The 15,793-nt window shown below is 46.7% G+C and overlaps 1 protein-coding gene across 4 annotated transcripts; it reads right to left on the minus strand.

Annotated features, from left to right (window-relative positions):
• Nucleotides 1-1,793: 1,793 nt before the first annotated feature.
• On the minus strand, nt 1,794-13,009 carry Tro (trophinin). Of its 4 annotated transcripts, none has more exons than XM_034485547.2 (13): nt 12,878-13,009; nt 11,245-11,314; nt 9,703-10,959; nt 9,017-9,118; nt 8,845-8,908; nt 8,561-8,640; nt 8,000-8,091; nt 7,252-7,331; nt 7,115-7,157; nt 6,667-6,729; nt 6,131-6,245; nt 2,181-5,326; nt 1,794-2,006 (listed from the first exon to the last, which is right to left on the minus strand). In XM_034485547.2, the coding sequence occupies exons 2-12, from the start codon at nt 11,287-11,289 to the stop codon at nt 2,192-2,194; spliced, it is 5,076 nt and encodes a 1,691-aa protein (XP_034341438.1). In that variant the 5' UTR covers nt 11,290-11,314; nt 12,878-13,009; the 3' UTR covers nt 1,794-2,006; nt 2,181-2,191. The 4 variants fall into 4 exon arrangements, with proteins under 4 accessions (XP_034341438.1, XP_034341436.1, XP_076775037.1 ...); XM_034485545.2 differs by lacking the exon at nt 12,878-13,009 and adding an exon at nt 12,677-12,772; XM_076918922.1 differs by lacking the exon at nt 12,878-13,009 and adding an exon at nt 12,590-12,702.
• Nucleotides 13,010-15,793: the final 2,784 nt, after the last annotated feature.

The following is a 15,793-nucleotide window of genomic DNA, read 5'->3' on the forward strand; positions in this document are numbered from 1 at the left end:
GGCTTCTTTCATTGTTCTTAAGATCTCTATTCTAACCCAACTCTAGTGCTGCTGATGAAGAATGGGTGGGAACATCTGAGATGGAAGAATCCTCGGGTAGCATCCTCAAAGATGGAAAAGATAGGTCCTTGTGAGTTCCTGTTGGTTTTGTCCCTTGACAATCAAGGTGCATGGGGGACAGGATGTGTTCATCATTATACTCAGAAAACAATCCAGTACTTGGGCTAAGAGCTTTTGTCTCTTCCAACTCTTGCTACCAACCTGAGTAATTTCACTCCTTATATTAATGATGCCATCAACAGCCTCCCTCCCTGGGATTTGACTCCTTCAACTTCAGTGATTGTCTGGTATCATTTATGGCATACCCTCTCTAGGCTAACTCATTGATTGAAACCTTCCCATTCATTCCAGTCCATAAAACTATATTATCCTTAAGACTTAGCAGCATGCCTCCACACCATAGACATTCATGTCATATTTTCTTGATGAACAGTATCCATCCTTGTTCATCAGTGTGTTCATTTTGAACTCTCCGTTGTCTCCTAGTTCATTAGTTTCTCAATGTTCTTCCATCCCTCACCAACTTGGACCTACTTCTTCAACCAGTATCCTTCCTCTAACTATTAATGACCAGGTACTCACATCCCTGTGATAAACAGACTCATAACCTTGCTGCCTTCATTCCCTAATCCATTCATCACAACCACTCAGGAAGATCCAAGCCTTGAATCTACCACAACTTTCTTCCCCTCTGGCACTTACCAGGGTTATAGATCATTGCTTGAAACAAGTCTATTTATCCACTTCTACAGGTCCCCGAGCCTGTTCAAAGTCAGGGTTACTCTTTCTACCATCTCACTCACTGTATGTGTGTATGTGTGTGTGTATGTATGTATGTATGTATGTATGTATGTATGTATTATGAGTACACAGCCGCTGTCTTCAGACACACAGAAGAGGGAATTGGATCCCATTACAGATGGTAGTGAGCCACCATGTGGTTTCTGGGAATTGAACTCAGGACCTCTGGAGGAGCTGTCAGTGCTCTTAACCATCTCTCTAGCCCCATCTCATACTTTTTAAAATTTTTTTTAACTAACTTTTTATTGGATGTTTTATTTACATTTCAAATGTTATCCCCTTTCCCCATTTCCCCCACCCAGAAACCCCCGTATCCCATCCCCCTTCCTTCTGCTTATATGAGGATGTGCTCCCACCTACCCACTCCCACCTCCCTGCCCTCAAATTCCCCCACACTGTGGCATCCAGCCTTCACTGGACCAAGGATCTCCTCTCCCACCTGTGCCCAACAAGGCCATCCTCCCCTACATATACACTGGGTCCCTCCATGTGTGTTCCCAGGCTGGTTGTTTAAACCCTGGGAGCTCTGGTTGGTTGGTATTGTTGCTCTCCCCATGAGACAGCAACCCCCTTCAGCTCCTTCAGTTTTCTCTAACTCCTTCATTGGGAACCCCATAATCAGTTCAATGGTTGGCTATGAGCATCTGCCTCTATATATGTCAGACTCTGGCAGACCTCTAAAGAGACAGCTAAATTAGGCTCCTGTCAGCATGCACTTCAGTGTCTGCCTTTGGTGACTGCACATGGGATGGATACCCAGGTGGAGCAGTTTCCGGACAGCCCCTCCTTCAGTTTCTGACCCACACTTTGTCTCCATATTTGCTCCCATGAGTATTTTGTTATTCCTTCTAGGAAGGACTGAAGCACTCACACTATGGTCTTCCTTCTTCATGAGCTTCATGTGGTATAAACTCAGACAGAATAAACTCAGGTTCCTTTGGCAAATTTAATGTAACTCTGATACCAAAATACAACAACAACACAGGAAGCAAACACAAAGCAGGGACAGCAGATTTTTTTCAGTGTTTCACTCAGCTGATGGGTAATAGAGCTTAGGCTGCTGGGTGGACAATTCCAAAGCTGCACATTGGCTCCTCGGGAGGTACTGCTGCACTTAGCGTTGTCTGTAAACAGGGGAAGCAAGCCTGAAAAACAAAGCCGAATACCCAGAAACACGTTAGCACAAGGTCTATTTTCTCATATTTCCTTTCTTGTCTTCATCGTCTCACTTGGCCCCTCCTAGCTTAGGGTTTCCTCTAGTATCTCCCAGCTATTATAGCTATCCCCATGGTTACTGGCTATAGGAATATTGCAGTTACCTGAAACTTCACTAGCCGTAAGGGAAGCCACAGGCGCCGTGGTTAGCGTTTCCACCACCAAAGCCAGTACCGGTGCTTGGTGGTCCACCGCCGAATCCACCATTGGTGTTCGGTCCACCACCAAAGCCATTACCGGTGTTTGGTGGTCCACCGCCGAATCCAGCATTGGTGTTCGGTCCACCACCAAAGCCATTACCGGTGTTTGGTGGTCCACCGCTGAATCCAGCATTGGTGCTCAGTCCATTACCAAAGCCAGCAGCAGTGCTTGGTCCTCCAAAGCCACCTCCAGTGCTGGGTCCACCGAAGCCAGGTCCTGTACTTGGTCCACCACCAAAGCCACCAGTGCTTGGTCCACTGCAGAAGCCAGCACCAGCGCTTGGTCCACCACTAAAGCCAACAACAGAACTGGGTCCATTACTGAAGTTGGAGCCAGTGTTGGGTTCACCAGTAAAGCCACTGCTGGAGTTGGAATCACTGCCAAAGCCAATGATGGGATTCAGTCCTCTGTTGAAGTTGGCATTAGGCCCATTGCCAAAGCCATTGCCATTGCCATTGCTGAGGCTTACACTAAAGCCTGCACCAGTGCCAAGTGTGCCGCCAAAACCAGTATTGGTACCCAGGTCACCAGCAAAGCCATCACTAGTGACCAGTCCACCACCAAAGCCGGTGCTGCTTCCCAGTCCATCACCAAAGCCAGCGCTCGTGCCCAGTTCACCACCAAAATCAGTGTTACTGTTTAGTCCACCATTGAAGCCAGCACTGGTACCCAGTCCTCCATTGAAGTCAGCATTATGATTTACTCCACCACTAAAACCCGTGCTGGTGCCTAGTCCACCACCAAACCCAGTGTTGGTGCCCAGGCCACCGTTGAAGCTAGCACTGGGACCTAAGCTTCCAGCAAAGCCAGTGCTGGTACCTAGACTGTTGCCAAAGCCAGCACTGGTGCCCAACCCATTTCCAAAGCCAGCACTGGTACTTAGCCCATTCCCCAAACTGAAAATCCCACTGGTGCTTTGCCCCTCACTGTAATTGGCACTGGTAGCACCACTAAAGCAGGAGTTGGTGCTGGAAGAGCCTCCAAAGCATAGGTTGGTGTTAGATGCACTGCCAAAACAGAGACTGTTGCTGGGTGCTCCACCAAAACAGAGGTTAGTGCTTTGAGACCCACCAAAGCTAACGCTGGTAGTGGGAGCACTGCCAAAGCTAATGCTGTTGCTATGGGTACTACCAAAGTCAGTGGTACTAAGTGTGCCACCAAAGCCAACACTGGTACTAAATGCACCACCAAAGTCAGGGCTGGTGCTGATTGCACCCCCAAAGCTGGCACTGTTATTCATCGCACCACCAAAGCTGCCATTTGTACTGATGGCACCCCCAAAGCCAGCATTGTTATTCAGCGCACCACCAAAGGTGGCATTCGTACTGATGGCACCCCCAAAGCCAGCACTGTTATTCAGCGCACCCCCAAAGCCAGCACTGTTATTCAGCGCACCACCAAAGCTGGCATTCGTACTGATGGCACCCCCAAAGCCAGCACTGTTATTCATCGCACCACCAAAGCTGGCACTCGTACTGATGGCACCCCCAAAGCCAGCACTGTTATTCAGCACACCACCAAAGCTGGCACTGGTGCTCATGGCACCCCCAAAGCCAGCACCGTTATTCAGTGCACCACCAAAGCCAGCATTGCTATTCAGTGCACCACCAAAGGTGGCACTGGTGCTCATGGCACCCCCAAAGCCAGCACTGCCATTGAGTACACCACCAAAGGTGGCACTTGTGCTGATGGCACCGCCAAAGCCAGCACTGCCATTGAGTACACCCCCAAAGCTGGCACTGCTATTGAGTGCACCCCCAAAGCTGGCACTGCTGTTGAGTGCACTGCCAAAGCCAGTGCTGGTGCTGATGGAACCACCAAAGCTGGTACTGCTGTTGAGTGTACCGCCAAAGCCAACACTGGCACCAGAAGAGCCACCAAAGCTGACACTAGTGCTTAGTGTGCCACCAAAGCCAGAGCTGGTGCTAGAAGACGCACCAAAGGAAACACTGGTGCTAAGTGTCCCACCAAAACCAGTATTGGTGCTAGGAGAACCACCAAAGGAGATACTGGTACTGAGTGTGCCTCCAAAGCCAGCACCAGAGTAGGGAGAACTACCAAAGCAGACACTGGTGCTAAGTGTGCCTCCAAAGCCAGTGGTGGTGCTGACTGCACCACTGAAGACAGTGCTTGTAGTCGGTGCACTGCCAAAGCTGGTGCTTGTGCTGAGTGCACCACTAAAGCCAGTGCTGATACTGCTAAGTGTGCCTCCAAAGCCACAGCCGGCTCCACCATTGAAACTGGCACTGGTAGAAGGTGCACCACCAAAACTAATACTGGCTCCACCACTGATATTGGTACTGGTGGTAGGAGCACCACCAAAGCTAATGCTGGATCCACCACTGAAACTATTCCCGACGCTGGGTGCACCACCAAAGCTAACGCTCGCCGTGTTGCTCAAGCTGGTGGTAGTGCTGGGTGCACCACCAAAGCTAACGCTCGCCGTGTTGCTTAAGCTGGTGGTAGTGCTGGGTGCACCACCAAAGCTAATGCTCGCTGTGTTACACAAAGTGGCACTAGTACTGGGTGTGCCACTGAAACTGGTGCTAGTGGTAGGTGGGTCTCCAAAGCTAATGCTCGGTACATTGCTGAAGTTGGCAGAGGTGTTGGGCACACTCCCAAAGGTAATGCCATTTCTGCCCCCAAAGCCACCACTGGGGTTAGATAGGCCACCAAACCCACCACTGGGGTTGGCTATACCACCAAAACTAACACTAGCACCATCACTGAAGCTATTTCTGGTACTAGCTCCTTGGTTGAAGTTGACATCAATGGTGGGATCTGCATTTTCTTGGGCTCTGGGTTCAATTTCAAAGGAAAATCTGGTCCAGGGCTGCATATCATCACCCAACTCTTCCCTTGTTAGGCAGTCAATATTCATGTCATCCCAATTCCAGGGCCCAGCCACAGCTTCCTCTCCAATCCCCATTTGGGCTCTTGCCTCAGCCCTGGCCTTAGCCTCAGCCACAGCCACAGCTGCAGCCTGAATGTCCATCTCAACTGCCTCGCGGTACTGAGCAGCCCATTCTTTGGGATCTTTCTTCTGTACCTAAAATGGAAATTATAATTATTATAAGAAAAAGAGCCCTTGCAGTTACATGTGAAGCACCCATTATGGGATCCACTCAAAACTAATAGTGGTAAATAAAAAAATTTCTAGTGTTCTGATGGGTGAGTCTAGATTTCCAACTTCATCTCTGCTAACTTAGGAACTCAAGTTATGTCCTTGGACAAGTTTATATCACAGAGTCCAAATGTTTGTAATATGGGACATGGTAAGAAGCCAAGTATGTTATAGATTGAGTTTAGGGGAAACCCAAAATTCTTATGTTGAATAATAAATCACTAATCATAGCTGTATTTGCAGACAGGGTCTTTTAGGAGTATAACTTCAGTAAATGGGTGAGGCTTTGATCAAATAGCGTCCTTATATGATGAGACATGAAAATGAACTCAGGCTTGCTCTATTCTATGCAAAGATGCAGGAAAACTTACCATCTATAAGTCAGAGAGAGAGAGACAGAGACAGACAAACAGACTATTGCAGAAACTGAGTGTACTGGATCTTAACCTAGGGTTTTTCTCTCCAGAACTGTTGAATGTAACAATTTCGGTATCTTAAGATACCCAGTTATTAATATTTTATAATAGCAGCCTGAACTGACTAGTACAATATATATAAAAAAAACTGGACAATGAAATATCTATATCTTGCAGTATGGATCATTGATGAGGCTTTATGTATTTATATACAATCCATTCGTTGTCCCATACCTGTCTACCACTGCACATAGCCTGTCTCAGTTAGGAACATCCTGTTCCATTAACATGCCAAGAACAGGAAGTTTATTACCTTGCATGCAAATTTCAGGACTTTCATTTTGCTAGTCTCATGGTAAGACCGGAGGCCCCAGAAGAATTCATACTCAGGTGGTCGGCTGTTGGGGACCCTCTTGTATTCCAGATATCTTGGAGAAAGGAAATGAAACTTGATTCTAAACAAGCAAAACTATTACATAACCACTAGACTTCAGATGAAACAATCTCCTCTAAATAAACACCTGGGGAAATGTTTTCAAGGCCCTTTAGACCCAGACTCATTCCCATATATAGTTCCATGCAAAGTAGTTATTGACAACACTTATACAGGACACAATGCCACAGACAGGTTTTGTCTCTTATGAATACTTACCCCAGATTCCCATAGGTGTGCTGTTAATGAATTGGCCTTTTGGGGGCCCTTTGTAAGGGTCCTAATACAGCTTGACCACAAGAATTTTCAAAAGAACTCAGGTCTAGGACACAGAGTGCCCTTTTGAGTGTAAGAAAGGCACTAAGTACTTTTGAACCAGAGCACTTCAGAGCTACAGAGCCTTGAACACTACTTACTTCTGCTTCACAAATTCATCTGTGATGAGTTTCTTCACTTCTCCAAAGAGTGAATGTTTTACCCTAGCAAAAAAAAATAAGCAGTGAATACAGACCAGAACTACTCAAATGAAAGCAGAGGCATTTCCCAACATATAGTCCTTGGCGGTCTCAACCAGATGAAGAGAGTAGTGAGCATATGGCCACTAGAAGAAAACAGTGGAGGCCTGATGGCGCTTTGTCAGGGATGCCTGAAGGTCCACCTTACACCTCATCTCAGAACAGACAGAAAACATAAAGGAGAAAAGAAGCAGAGTTCAGAACCATTTTGTCATTCAGCCAGATAAGAAACCCGCCATCCCCTCCCCACACATTCTCCACCAGACCACCAGGCTGATGCAATCCTGGGACCGTCCTCTCTTGCCAAAAGACAACACGGACAGCAAGCGCTGAGAGAGCCCAATCATACCCAGGGTGTAGCCCCAACTTGCGCAGCACATCCCAGATGACAGCTGCAAGAGGAGGCAAGAAGGAGACAAGGACAGAAAATGAGCATTTGGAATTCAGGCAACAGCCACCTATGCGACTGCATGCCCAGCCACTCACCCTCACTGGCCTTGTTGCCATTCATGAAAATAACACTCAGAATCACCATGAGGAGGCCCAGCTTAGGTGTGTCCTTGGTCCTAAGAGAATAACAGGACATAGAGCAAGTTTATGTTCATGAGCCATCATCTGTCTGGCAGCTTGCTAGGCCACCCTCTCCTAGATTCCTCAGATACAGAGAATTCAGCCTAGTCTATGGTTCCAGCCATCTGTGACCCAAGGCAAGGAGCATTCACTCTTGAGCCAAGCTCTCTATGCACCAAAATGCTAGTCCTACCTAGGGTTAGGACATGGGAGAATGCCTGCCAAGCCAGGTACGTGAGCATTCAGTCCATGGATGTCTTTTCATTCTCTCCCAAAGTCCCAAACTCCCTTGAGAGATCTTTCCATGGAACTCTAATGACATTCCTGCTCTCAAGCATTGTGGTCCTCCCCAGAAATCCCTCCCTCCTTTGACAGTCACCCTTCTACAGCCAAGCCAGGCACCTGGTAGAAGAGACAAGTAACAACAGGCTGATTTCCTGGGGGCTTGTTGGAGAGAAAGCCACCCTGGCAGCAGTAATGCCCCACTCCAGGCTCTGAAACCCTTCTCTCAGTCTAGCACCACTACTACCCACAGGGATCCAGCCATGTGTGGAGCAGGGACAGGGGCATTTAGGCCCTCTTTCCTCAGCTTCAAATAGCCATGGAGAGGGATGGATGGATGGAAGCAGAAGCCCCTTCCCACCCTAGCACTTTTCCAGCTTACGTTCCCAGTATGCCTGAAGAGGACTCCTGAGTGCTGAGAAGAATATACAAGCTATTTTGCTTATCAATTTCCTTCAGATTGATTCGAAACATCTGCCAAGTAAAAGAATAGCCTGTGAGTTCTCAAAATATATCTTAAGTCTCAGTTAGCATGTTGGACATTCTGCAGATTGTTGTATACCTAAGTAAGAGTTTTGTGTGAGAGAGAAAATGCACGTAAAACATGTAGTTCAGTAACAGGCACACATTAAAGTTGTAACAAACCTAAGAGAGACAGCTACAACATCTTTATAATCAGTGAGCATCTGCAATGCATGATATGGTGTATCCAGTAGCAGACAGAAGCCAGGACTAAGCTACACAGCTTTAGTACTAGCTGTGTTTTCAACACTGACTTGCTGTGGGGTCAGTGGCTCCCCATCCCTAGGCCACCATGTGCTCATCTCCATAGTGATGAGGATGTAGTAGGTCTCTGTTTCCCTCCAGGAGGGTGACCATATATATACCTTTCTTCTGTTTAAAGTTTCCCTGGTGTGCCCATCCCCCAGGGATGCCCCTTCACCTTCTCCAGAGCATAGCTTGCTCGTTCAATGATCTCCGGGAAATAATCCTCATATTCTTGGACGACATCCTTCAGCATGTCTACAAGGAGGAGACAGAAGATGCTAAAGTGAACAGAGGTCAGATGACTGCAGTCTTTTTTCTCAGCCCTGTGTGGTCAGGGAAGCTATGGTGAAATATGACTGTGGCAGCTGGAGTGTTATGAGAGGAGGTGATGGATGTAAAAGGTTACCCACAGGCCATAAGGACAGAGAGTAGGGACAAAGAGAGCTCAAAAATGGCTACCTGAGCGCTTGATTGGGATCTTTGTCTGGTCTTTAAGCAACAGGTATTTCACCAACTTATTTGCCTAGAAAAGGAAGAGTTAGGGAGGTATCAATCCAGTGGCAGAACACTTGGAAGAATGTCAGAGAATGAAGAGAATGAAAAACGGGACTTTGGCAGATTGGATTCTTACCTTTTCCTGCAAAATGGCCACATCTCGGGGTGGTGGAAGCCTCCTGCCCCATGGGAACCGTCTGAAATTCCCAGTTCTCTCATCTCCATTGGGATGCTTAGACTTTATCAATGGAAAAAAATGTCTAGTTACCAAATGAAAGAGAGTGCTATTTCTTCTGGAAAGTCCCCCTAGACTCTAGAGGGCCTCCCCTCCCCTATAGAGGGACTTGGGGCTAACCATGGCTACTCTGACCCCCAGGCTTTTCTTTTACTGGCTTCTAAGTAACAGTTTATCATTTCCCAGCATACAACCTAACCAAGGACATAGCCTGGATTTTTTTTTTCTCTTTTCTTTGGCTACCAGCATGTCGTGGGTTAGACAGATCACTTAGGTGTTAGATAGAACACTTAATTCTGGGACTTTGTGTTTGGGACTTACAGTCCCCAGTTAGTAAGAAATCCACATATAACCTAGGTAAATGTATATGACAGAAAGTCTGGCACATGGTTAAACATTATATAAATACAAAGTGAGTCCCAAATAGGTCTTGACTAAATACACGAATATATTCCCCTACCAATCTACAAACTACTGGAAGTCACAAAAATTGATCACATTCTTCTCAATATATCCTATAGCCGCTATGAACACAGGATATGAACAAGAAAGTAGCACAAAGTTAAGGATAAACTCACAAATCTTACCTTCCGGTTCCTCTTGCCCCGGGTTCTGGTTGTGGGTTCTAAGGTCAACTGAGCCAGATAGTCATCTGCCAAGGCCTGGACAGCAGCAGCAACGTGAGTCTCCAGGGCATTTATGTTTTCCTGAGAGGCCTGAGCTCCTTGGTCATTGATCTGAGGCTGGCTTTCAGTTGCCCGAGCTTTATTGGCAGCCTTTCGAGCCCTAGACCCTCTCCTAATCTGTACAGTGACTGATAGGGCATGGTTTGAGACCATTTGAATGGCAGGTGGAGCCTCAGACGTCTCAGAAGCAGAATTTGGGCCTTTATTGTTAGCCTTCTTCCCCTTGGGCTTTTTGGACCTAGGAACCACAGCTGATGCCTCAATCTGTCTGCTAGCTACCTCAGTGGCATTTGAGGGCTCTACATATTCAGGGTCTGTATTTGTGGTCTTAACAGGTGTTCTTCTTCCTTTGGGACTTTTCTTGTTTCGGCCAGTGGCTGCTGTAGCCTGGATACTACCTGTCTCCCTGGCAGCTTGGCCTTGAGTAGTAGCAGCGTGGCCCTGGGTAGTAGCAGCTTGGCCTTGAGTAGTAGCAGCGTGGCCCTGGGTAGTAGCAGCTTGGCCTTGGGTAGTAGCACTTTGGCCTTGGGTAGTAGGTGTGTGGGTGGCAGCCGAAGCCAGTGAGATCTCAGTGGCACTAGGTACATTCTTATTGGCAGCTTTATTCTTTCCCTTAGAGGCGTTCTTGGATTTGCCCATAGCTGTCAAGGCCTGGGAATTAGCTGACTCATTGGCAACTGAAGACTGGATAGTTGGTGCAGTAACTGGCAGGTTTAGGGCCTGTAATGGTGGCTTGGGCTGTGTACTGACATCGTCACTGCCAGTTTGGGATACCTTGGGAGTAACTCTCTGTGTCTTGGCATTCTTGGTCTGAGCAGTAACTGAAGCCTGGGTATTGGGTGCCTCTGTAGTAGCTGAAGCCTGATTGATCTGGGTGAACATTGGTAGGTTTAAAGTCTGCAAAGTTACTTTAGGCTTGTTGCTAGCATTATCATTGGCAGATGGGACTGGAGGGGGAGCGGGTGTGGTGTTAGCGTTAGGCTTATTCTTCTTCTTCTTCTTCTTGTTCCTGTTTTTCTTAGATCGGTTGCTAACTGGTGGGTCATTGGTTGCTGGCAACTGGGTATGTGTCACTGGGACGCCGTCCTTTTCTGTGGTCTCCCTCTGTACATCTGGAGAGAAAGGAAGCCCTAGGCTCCCAGAGGGAGGCGGAGGGCCCTACATACTTAGGATTATGATCCTATGGGCCACCCCGCCTCCCTACAACAACCCCTTTCTACGGTTGCCTTCCCTCCTGAGCAATTTCATTGAAAGGGGCTTGAGAAAGGGGGAGGGAGCAGGAGACAGTAAGGATGAGTTTCCTCTTCCCTGCACCATGCAAAAGAAGACTGAGATAGGTAAGGTAGGGAATTATGGAACTACACAGTGGTATAATAGGCTCCAGAGTGGTAAATGAATTCAGGGCATGACAGACAGCCTGGCAAGAATGTAAAGAGGTCTCACCTGGAATGTGGGCACCCGATAACCATAGTCATTTCTTCTATCCATCTTTCTGAAAGGCTAATAGCTGAGCCTGAAGGAAATAAGCCTGAGTTAGAGGACAATAGGGGTGTGGGGAGGAGGGAGATTCATCAGAAGTCTTGCTAAATCTGAAGGGTGAAATAATTTGCCTAATTTGGGCCCCAAATCTTTCTGTGTTTGTCTACCTAGAAGCCCAGAACACGTGGTTTCTGAGCTCCGGCATCTTTTGCTTCCAAGATGACAAATTAGTTCTACGACATACACCTTAATACCGTCTACCACACCGCAACCTGACAGTGCGCATGCGCACAGAACGAGAGACACGCACACGCGCGCACACAGACACGCGCACGCGCGCGCGCGCCCACCCACCCACCCACACCCACACACACACTCACATACACGCGCGCGCGCATGATAACAGGTTTTCCAAATGCGCCTGGTCCTCAAGGCCCTCAGTACGCATGCGCTATGGTGGACAGGACCATCTCTAACCATCTAATTTCTTCATATGTCCCCAGCTCTCAGAGCTACAGAACATCTCGATCCCACCGCCTCCTCCTACATCATTTCTCAGTCCCCCACCCCCGCTCCGCAGGGCCTCTTCGCGCCGCCCCCCTCCTACCTCCCCCGCACCCCGCCCCCGTTCCTGTGCGGCCGCGCCAACCCGCGCCAACCATCAGCCACTCACCCAGACTGTGGTTCCGCAGTCCTCCGCACCTCCCACCCCTCCGCAAGCCCCCTCCCCCCGCGCCGCAGTCGCCTTCGCCAACACTGCCCCTCCCCACCTTGGTCCACGTCTGCAAGGGCCCTGCCCCGCCCTTTCTGCAACATTGATACCCCACCCTCAAATCCAACAGGGATACCCCTTCATGATTCCCAGCTCCCAAACCCTACCAGGTCATCCCCCCTTTCAAAACAGTGCTAACCGGATTCTAGCCCTCCCTTTCTCCCTTCCAAGCCTGGTCCTTTGGCCATTTAAAGATGATTCTGTCGCTCCTTTCTTGGTCCAGATTCGATTCATCCTTTCCGTAACCCATAACGGGGTCCAGCCCCCTTTTCTTCAGCTTGATCCGGGTCCCTTACCTCCCTCCTGAACTCGACCCTCCTCCCTTTTTGCTACAGCCAGAACGTTTTCTAGATGTTTCCTTTCCACAATCCCAACCAGGTCTACATCCCTTCTTTCCATCCCCAAACTGAGTCTAGACTTTCCCGTAGCCCAGAGATTCCGCCCCCGCCTTTACCCAGTGAGAACTGGGTCCAGGCACCTCTAAACCCACCACATTGAAACCGCTAGATCCTGAATCTAGCCAGGTTCTTGTCAAACCTTAATGTTGTGTGAAGCCAGGGACCCCGAAGACGCGGCTTCGAAGCCCCCACGGGGTCTTTCCCAAAGCTGGCCACCTCTGCTCACCTCGCCCTCGTGAGCCGTGAGGACGTCTGCTCGCTCCAAGCCTCTCCTCAGGTCTGAGCTTGTAACCCGCCCCCCCCTGGCCGGAAGTGGTCCTGCCTCTTTCCGCCTCCAGAGGGGGGTCTCCGTCCCTACCGGCCCGCCCCACCCCCTCCCTTCTTAAGGGCTTCCCAGTCTCCTCAGTGTGGCGCATCTGTTTATTACCTCTTGTTCAGCAGTCACACCTATTCTCCATTTCATTTCTCTGTTCCCCATTCCATCTTTCTATTCGATTTTTCAGTTTCTTCTGAAGAGAATGACCTCAGAGCTCCCACGCCTGTCCCTACAACACTAATTACATGGCGTGATATACTGTGAGAACAGAGGATTATGTCATATTCATTACTACCTCTCAAATACGACTCGATTAAGTAGAGGCGCTAAACATTAAAGGGATGCTCTCAAATAATTCATATATATATAATATTTAAATAATATATAATGAATAAACTAATTAAATATATGTAGTTAAACAGTAGATGTGAGAAAAAAAACAATTAGAGCCTGTCAGATGGCTCAGCGGTAAAAGCATTCGCCGCCAAGCCTGAGGACATGAATTCTAGTCCCTGGACCCACATGGCGGAGGGAGAAAACCTACTCCCACAGGTTGTCTTTACAACTCTGCTTGCACGCAAACACATATGTGCATATACACACGCTTTATTTATTACAAATAAGAATGTAATTAAAATCCCTATATGCTTCTATTTATCTCAAAATAATTTCACTGATTCCTTTTTAAAAAACAAGTTATTTGGAAATTATGGGAGTGGGCGTTTAACAAAGAACTGATATAATTCCAGAACTACTTGGGAGGGAGATGTTGAAGTGTCTTGAGTTCAAGTACAGCCTTCTGCGGTGAGACGATATATTAAAAAATCATATATATATATATATATATATATATATATATATATATATACACACACACACACACAAATACACATACACATCTTTTTTTTCTCCTGTTCTTTCACTGATGTCCTGAACAAGGTTGTAGGCTGTCCCTTGTGATGTAGCATACTACTCTCCAGTGCAGGAAACATTTTGTAGAATTCATTTTTTCATTCCATTATGTCAAACTGAGTAGAGATCATTATGTCAGGGGAAAAAAGCAGTCAAAAGCTAAAATGAGACATTATAAAAAAGAATGACATTATACACTGGGCGTTTAATCCCAACACTCAGGAGGCAGAAACAGGCAGATCTTTGAGTTCAGAGGCCAGCCAGGACTACATAGTGAGAGGTCCTGTATCAAGAAAACAAAACAACAAAAGACTGTATAATCAGAGATAATTCATAAGGACCATATGAAAATTACAAATGGATGAAAAATCAGTAAATAAAGGTTGTACTCGAATTTCACATTAGGCCAAATGAACTTAAGAGACATCTACAGAACATTTCAGCCATCAGCTGCAGCATACACATTCTTCATGCAGCATTCTCCAGCACACATCCTAAGGAGGACCACAAAACAAGTCTTAACAAGCCTAAGAAGAATATCTGTCAAAACTCAAAGAACTGCATGTCCCTAAATGGGAACCTTAATATATACAAAAAATTAACCACAGCGTACAAGTGATCTTTAATGTAATAAAATCTGTGACAAGTAACTCCAACTTTATTACATAAGTATCTTGCAATTATACATTTTTGTGATGAAGGATGGAAAAAGAACAGAATATTGGCAGAACCTAAGCAATGTTGTAAAAGGTAAAAAGGGGCAATTTATCTTAATATGTTTGGATGATTGAATGGAAACTAAAAATCAAATCAAAGGAAACCCTATAAATATACTGTCCTGTGGGTAGTACATTTCTTTATTTTTTTCTTTTTCGTTCTTTTATTGAAAATGAAATTTTCTCATAAAATATATCCTGATTATAGTTTCCCCTCCCTTTGCTCGGATCCTCCTGACTTTCCTTCCCCTCCAGATTCGCTGGCTTTTTGCCTCTCATTAAAAAAGAACAGGCTTCTAAGAAACAATAACCAAGCACAATAAAATAAAATATAACAAGATAAGACAAAAAACATCACACTGAAGTTGACTACAGCAACCTAACAGGAGAAAAGGACTTCCAACTGGAGACATAAGAATCAGAGACCCTGCCAGGCAGTGGTGGCACACGCCTTTAATCCCAGCACTTGGGAGGCAGAAGCAGGCAGATTTCTGAGTTCGAGGCCAGCCTGGTCTACAGAGTGAGTTCCAGGACAGCCAGGACTACACAGAGAAACCCTGTCTCGAAAAAACCAAAACCAAAACCAAAAAAAATCGAGACCCACTCATCCTCACATTCTAGAGTCCCATAAAAATACTAAGCTGAAAGCTATCATATAAATTCAGATGTCCTGGTGCAGACCTATGTGGGCCCTGTGCTTGATGCTTCAGTTTCTGTGAGTTCATATGATATGTGCTCATTTGATTCAGAGAGCCTTGTTCTCCTAGTGTCCTCCATCCCCTATAGCTCTCACACTCTTTCTGCCTCCTCATTCATGGAGTTTCCTGAACCCTGAGGGGAGGGATTGGGTGGAAACATCCAACTTGATTCTCTCCTTGTAAAGTCTGGCTGTGGGTCTCTGCATCTGTTCCCACCTGCTGCCAAAGGAAGCCTCTATGATGAAGACTGGATATGGCACTGATCTATGAATATATCATTAGGAATATATCATTACTGATTCTGTTAAAGATGTTTGTGAGCTATCATGTGGTTGCTGGGAATTGAACTCAAGACCTCTGAAAGAGCAGTCAGTGCTCTTAACTGCTGAGCCATCTCTCCAGCCCTGTGCTGAGGTTTTTGATCCACTATGACTTGTGTTTTGTACAGGGTGATAAATATGGATATATTTGCATTCTTCTACATGCAGACATGCAGTTTGACCAGCACTATGTGTTGAAGATGCTGTGGGGTTTTTCCAGTGTGTATTTCTGCTTTCTTTATAAAAACTCAAGTGTCTAATGTCAGTGTGGATTTAATTTGGGTCTTCAGGTATGGTCATACCTCCAGAAATTCTTTTATTGTACAGGATTGTTTTAGCTATCCTGGATTTTTTGTTTTTCCATATGCCATATGAAGTTGA

Source organism: Arvicanthis niloticus, chromosome X, assembly GCF_011762505.2.
Source record: "Arvicanthis niloticus isolate mArvNil1 chromosome X, mArvNil1.pat.X, whole genome shotgun sequence".
Classification (NCBI taxonomy): domain Eukaryota; kingdom Metazoa; phylum Chordata; class Mammalia; order Rodentia; family Muridae; genus Arvicanthis; species Arvicanthis niloticus.

Coding starts and splice junctions, on each gene's coding strand:
- Tro (XM_034485547.2), bottom strand. CDS start 11,289: ATGGATAGAAGAAATGACTATGGTTATCGGGTGCCCACATTCCAG. Junction 10,960..11,244: donor ATCGGGTGCCCACATTCCAG/GTGAGACCTCTT, acceptor CTAAGTATGTAG/GGCCCTCCGCCTCCCTCTGG. Junction 9,119..9,702: donor GGGGCAAGAGGAACCGGAAG/GTAAGATTTGTG, acceptor CCATTGATAAAG/TCTAAGCATCCCAATGGAGA.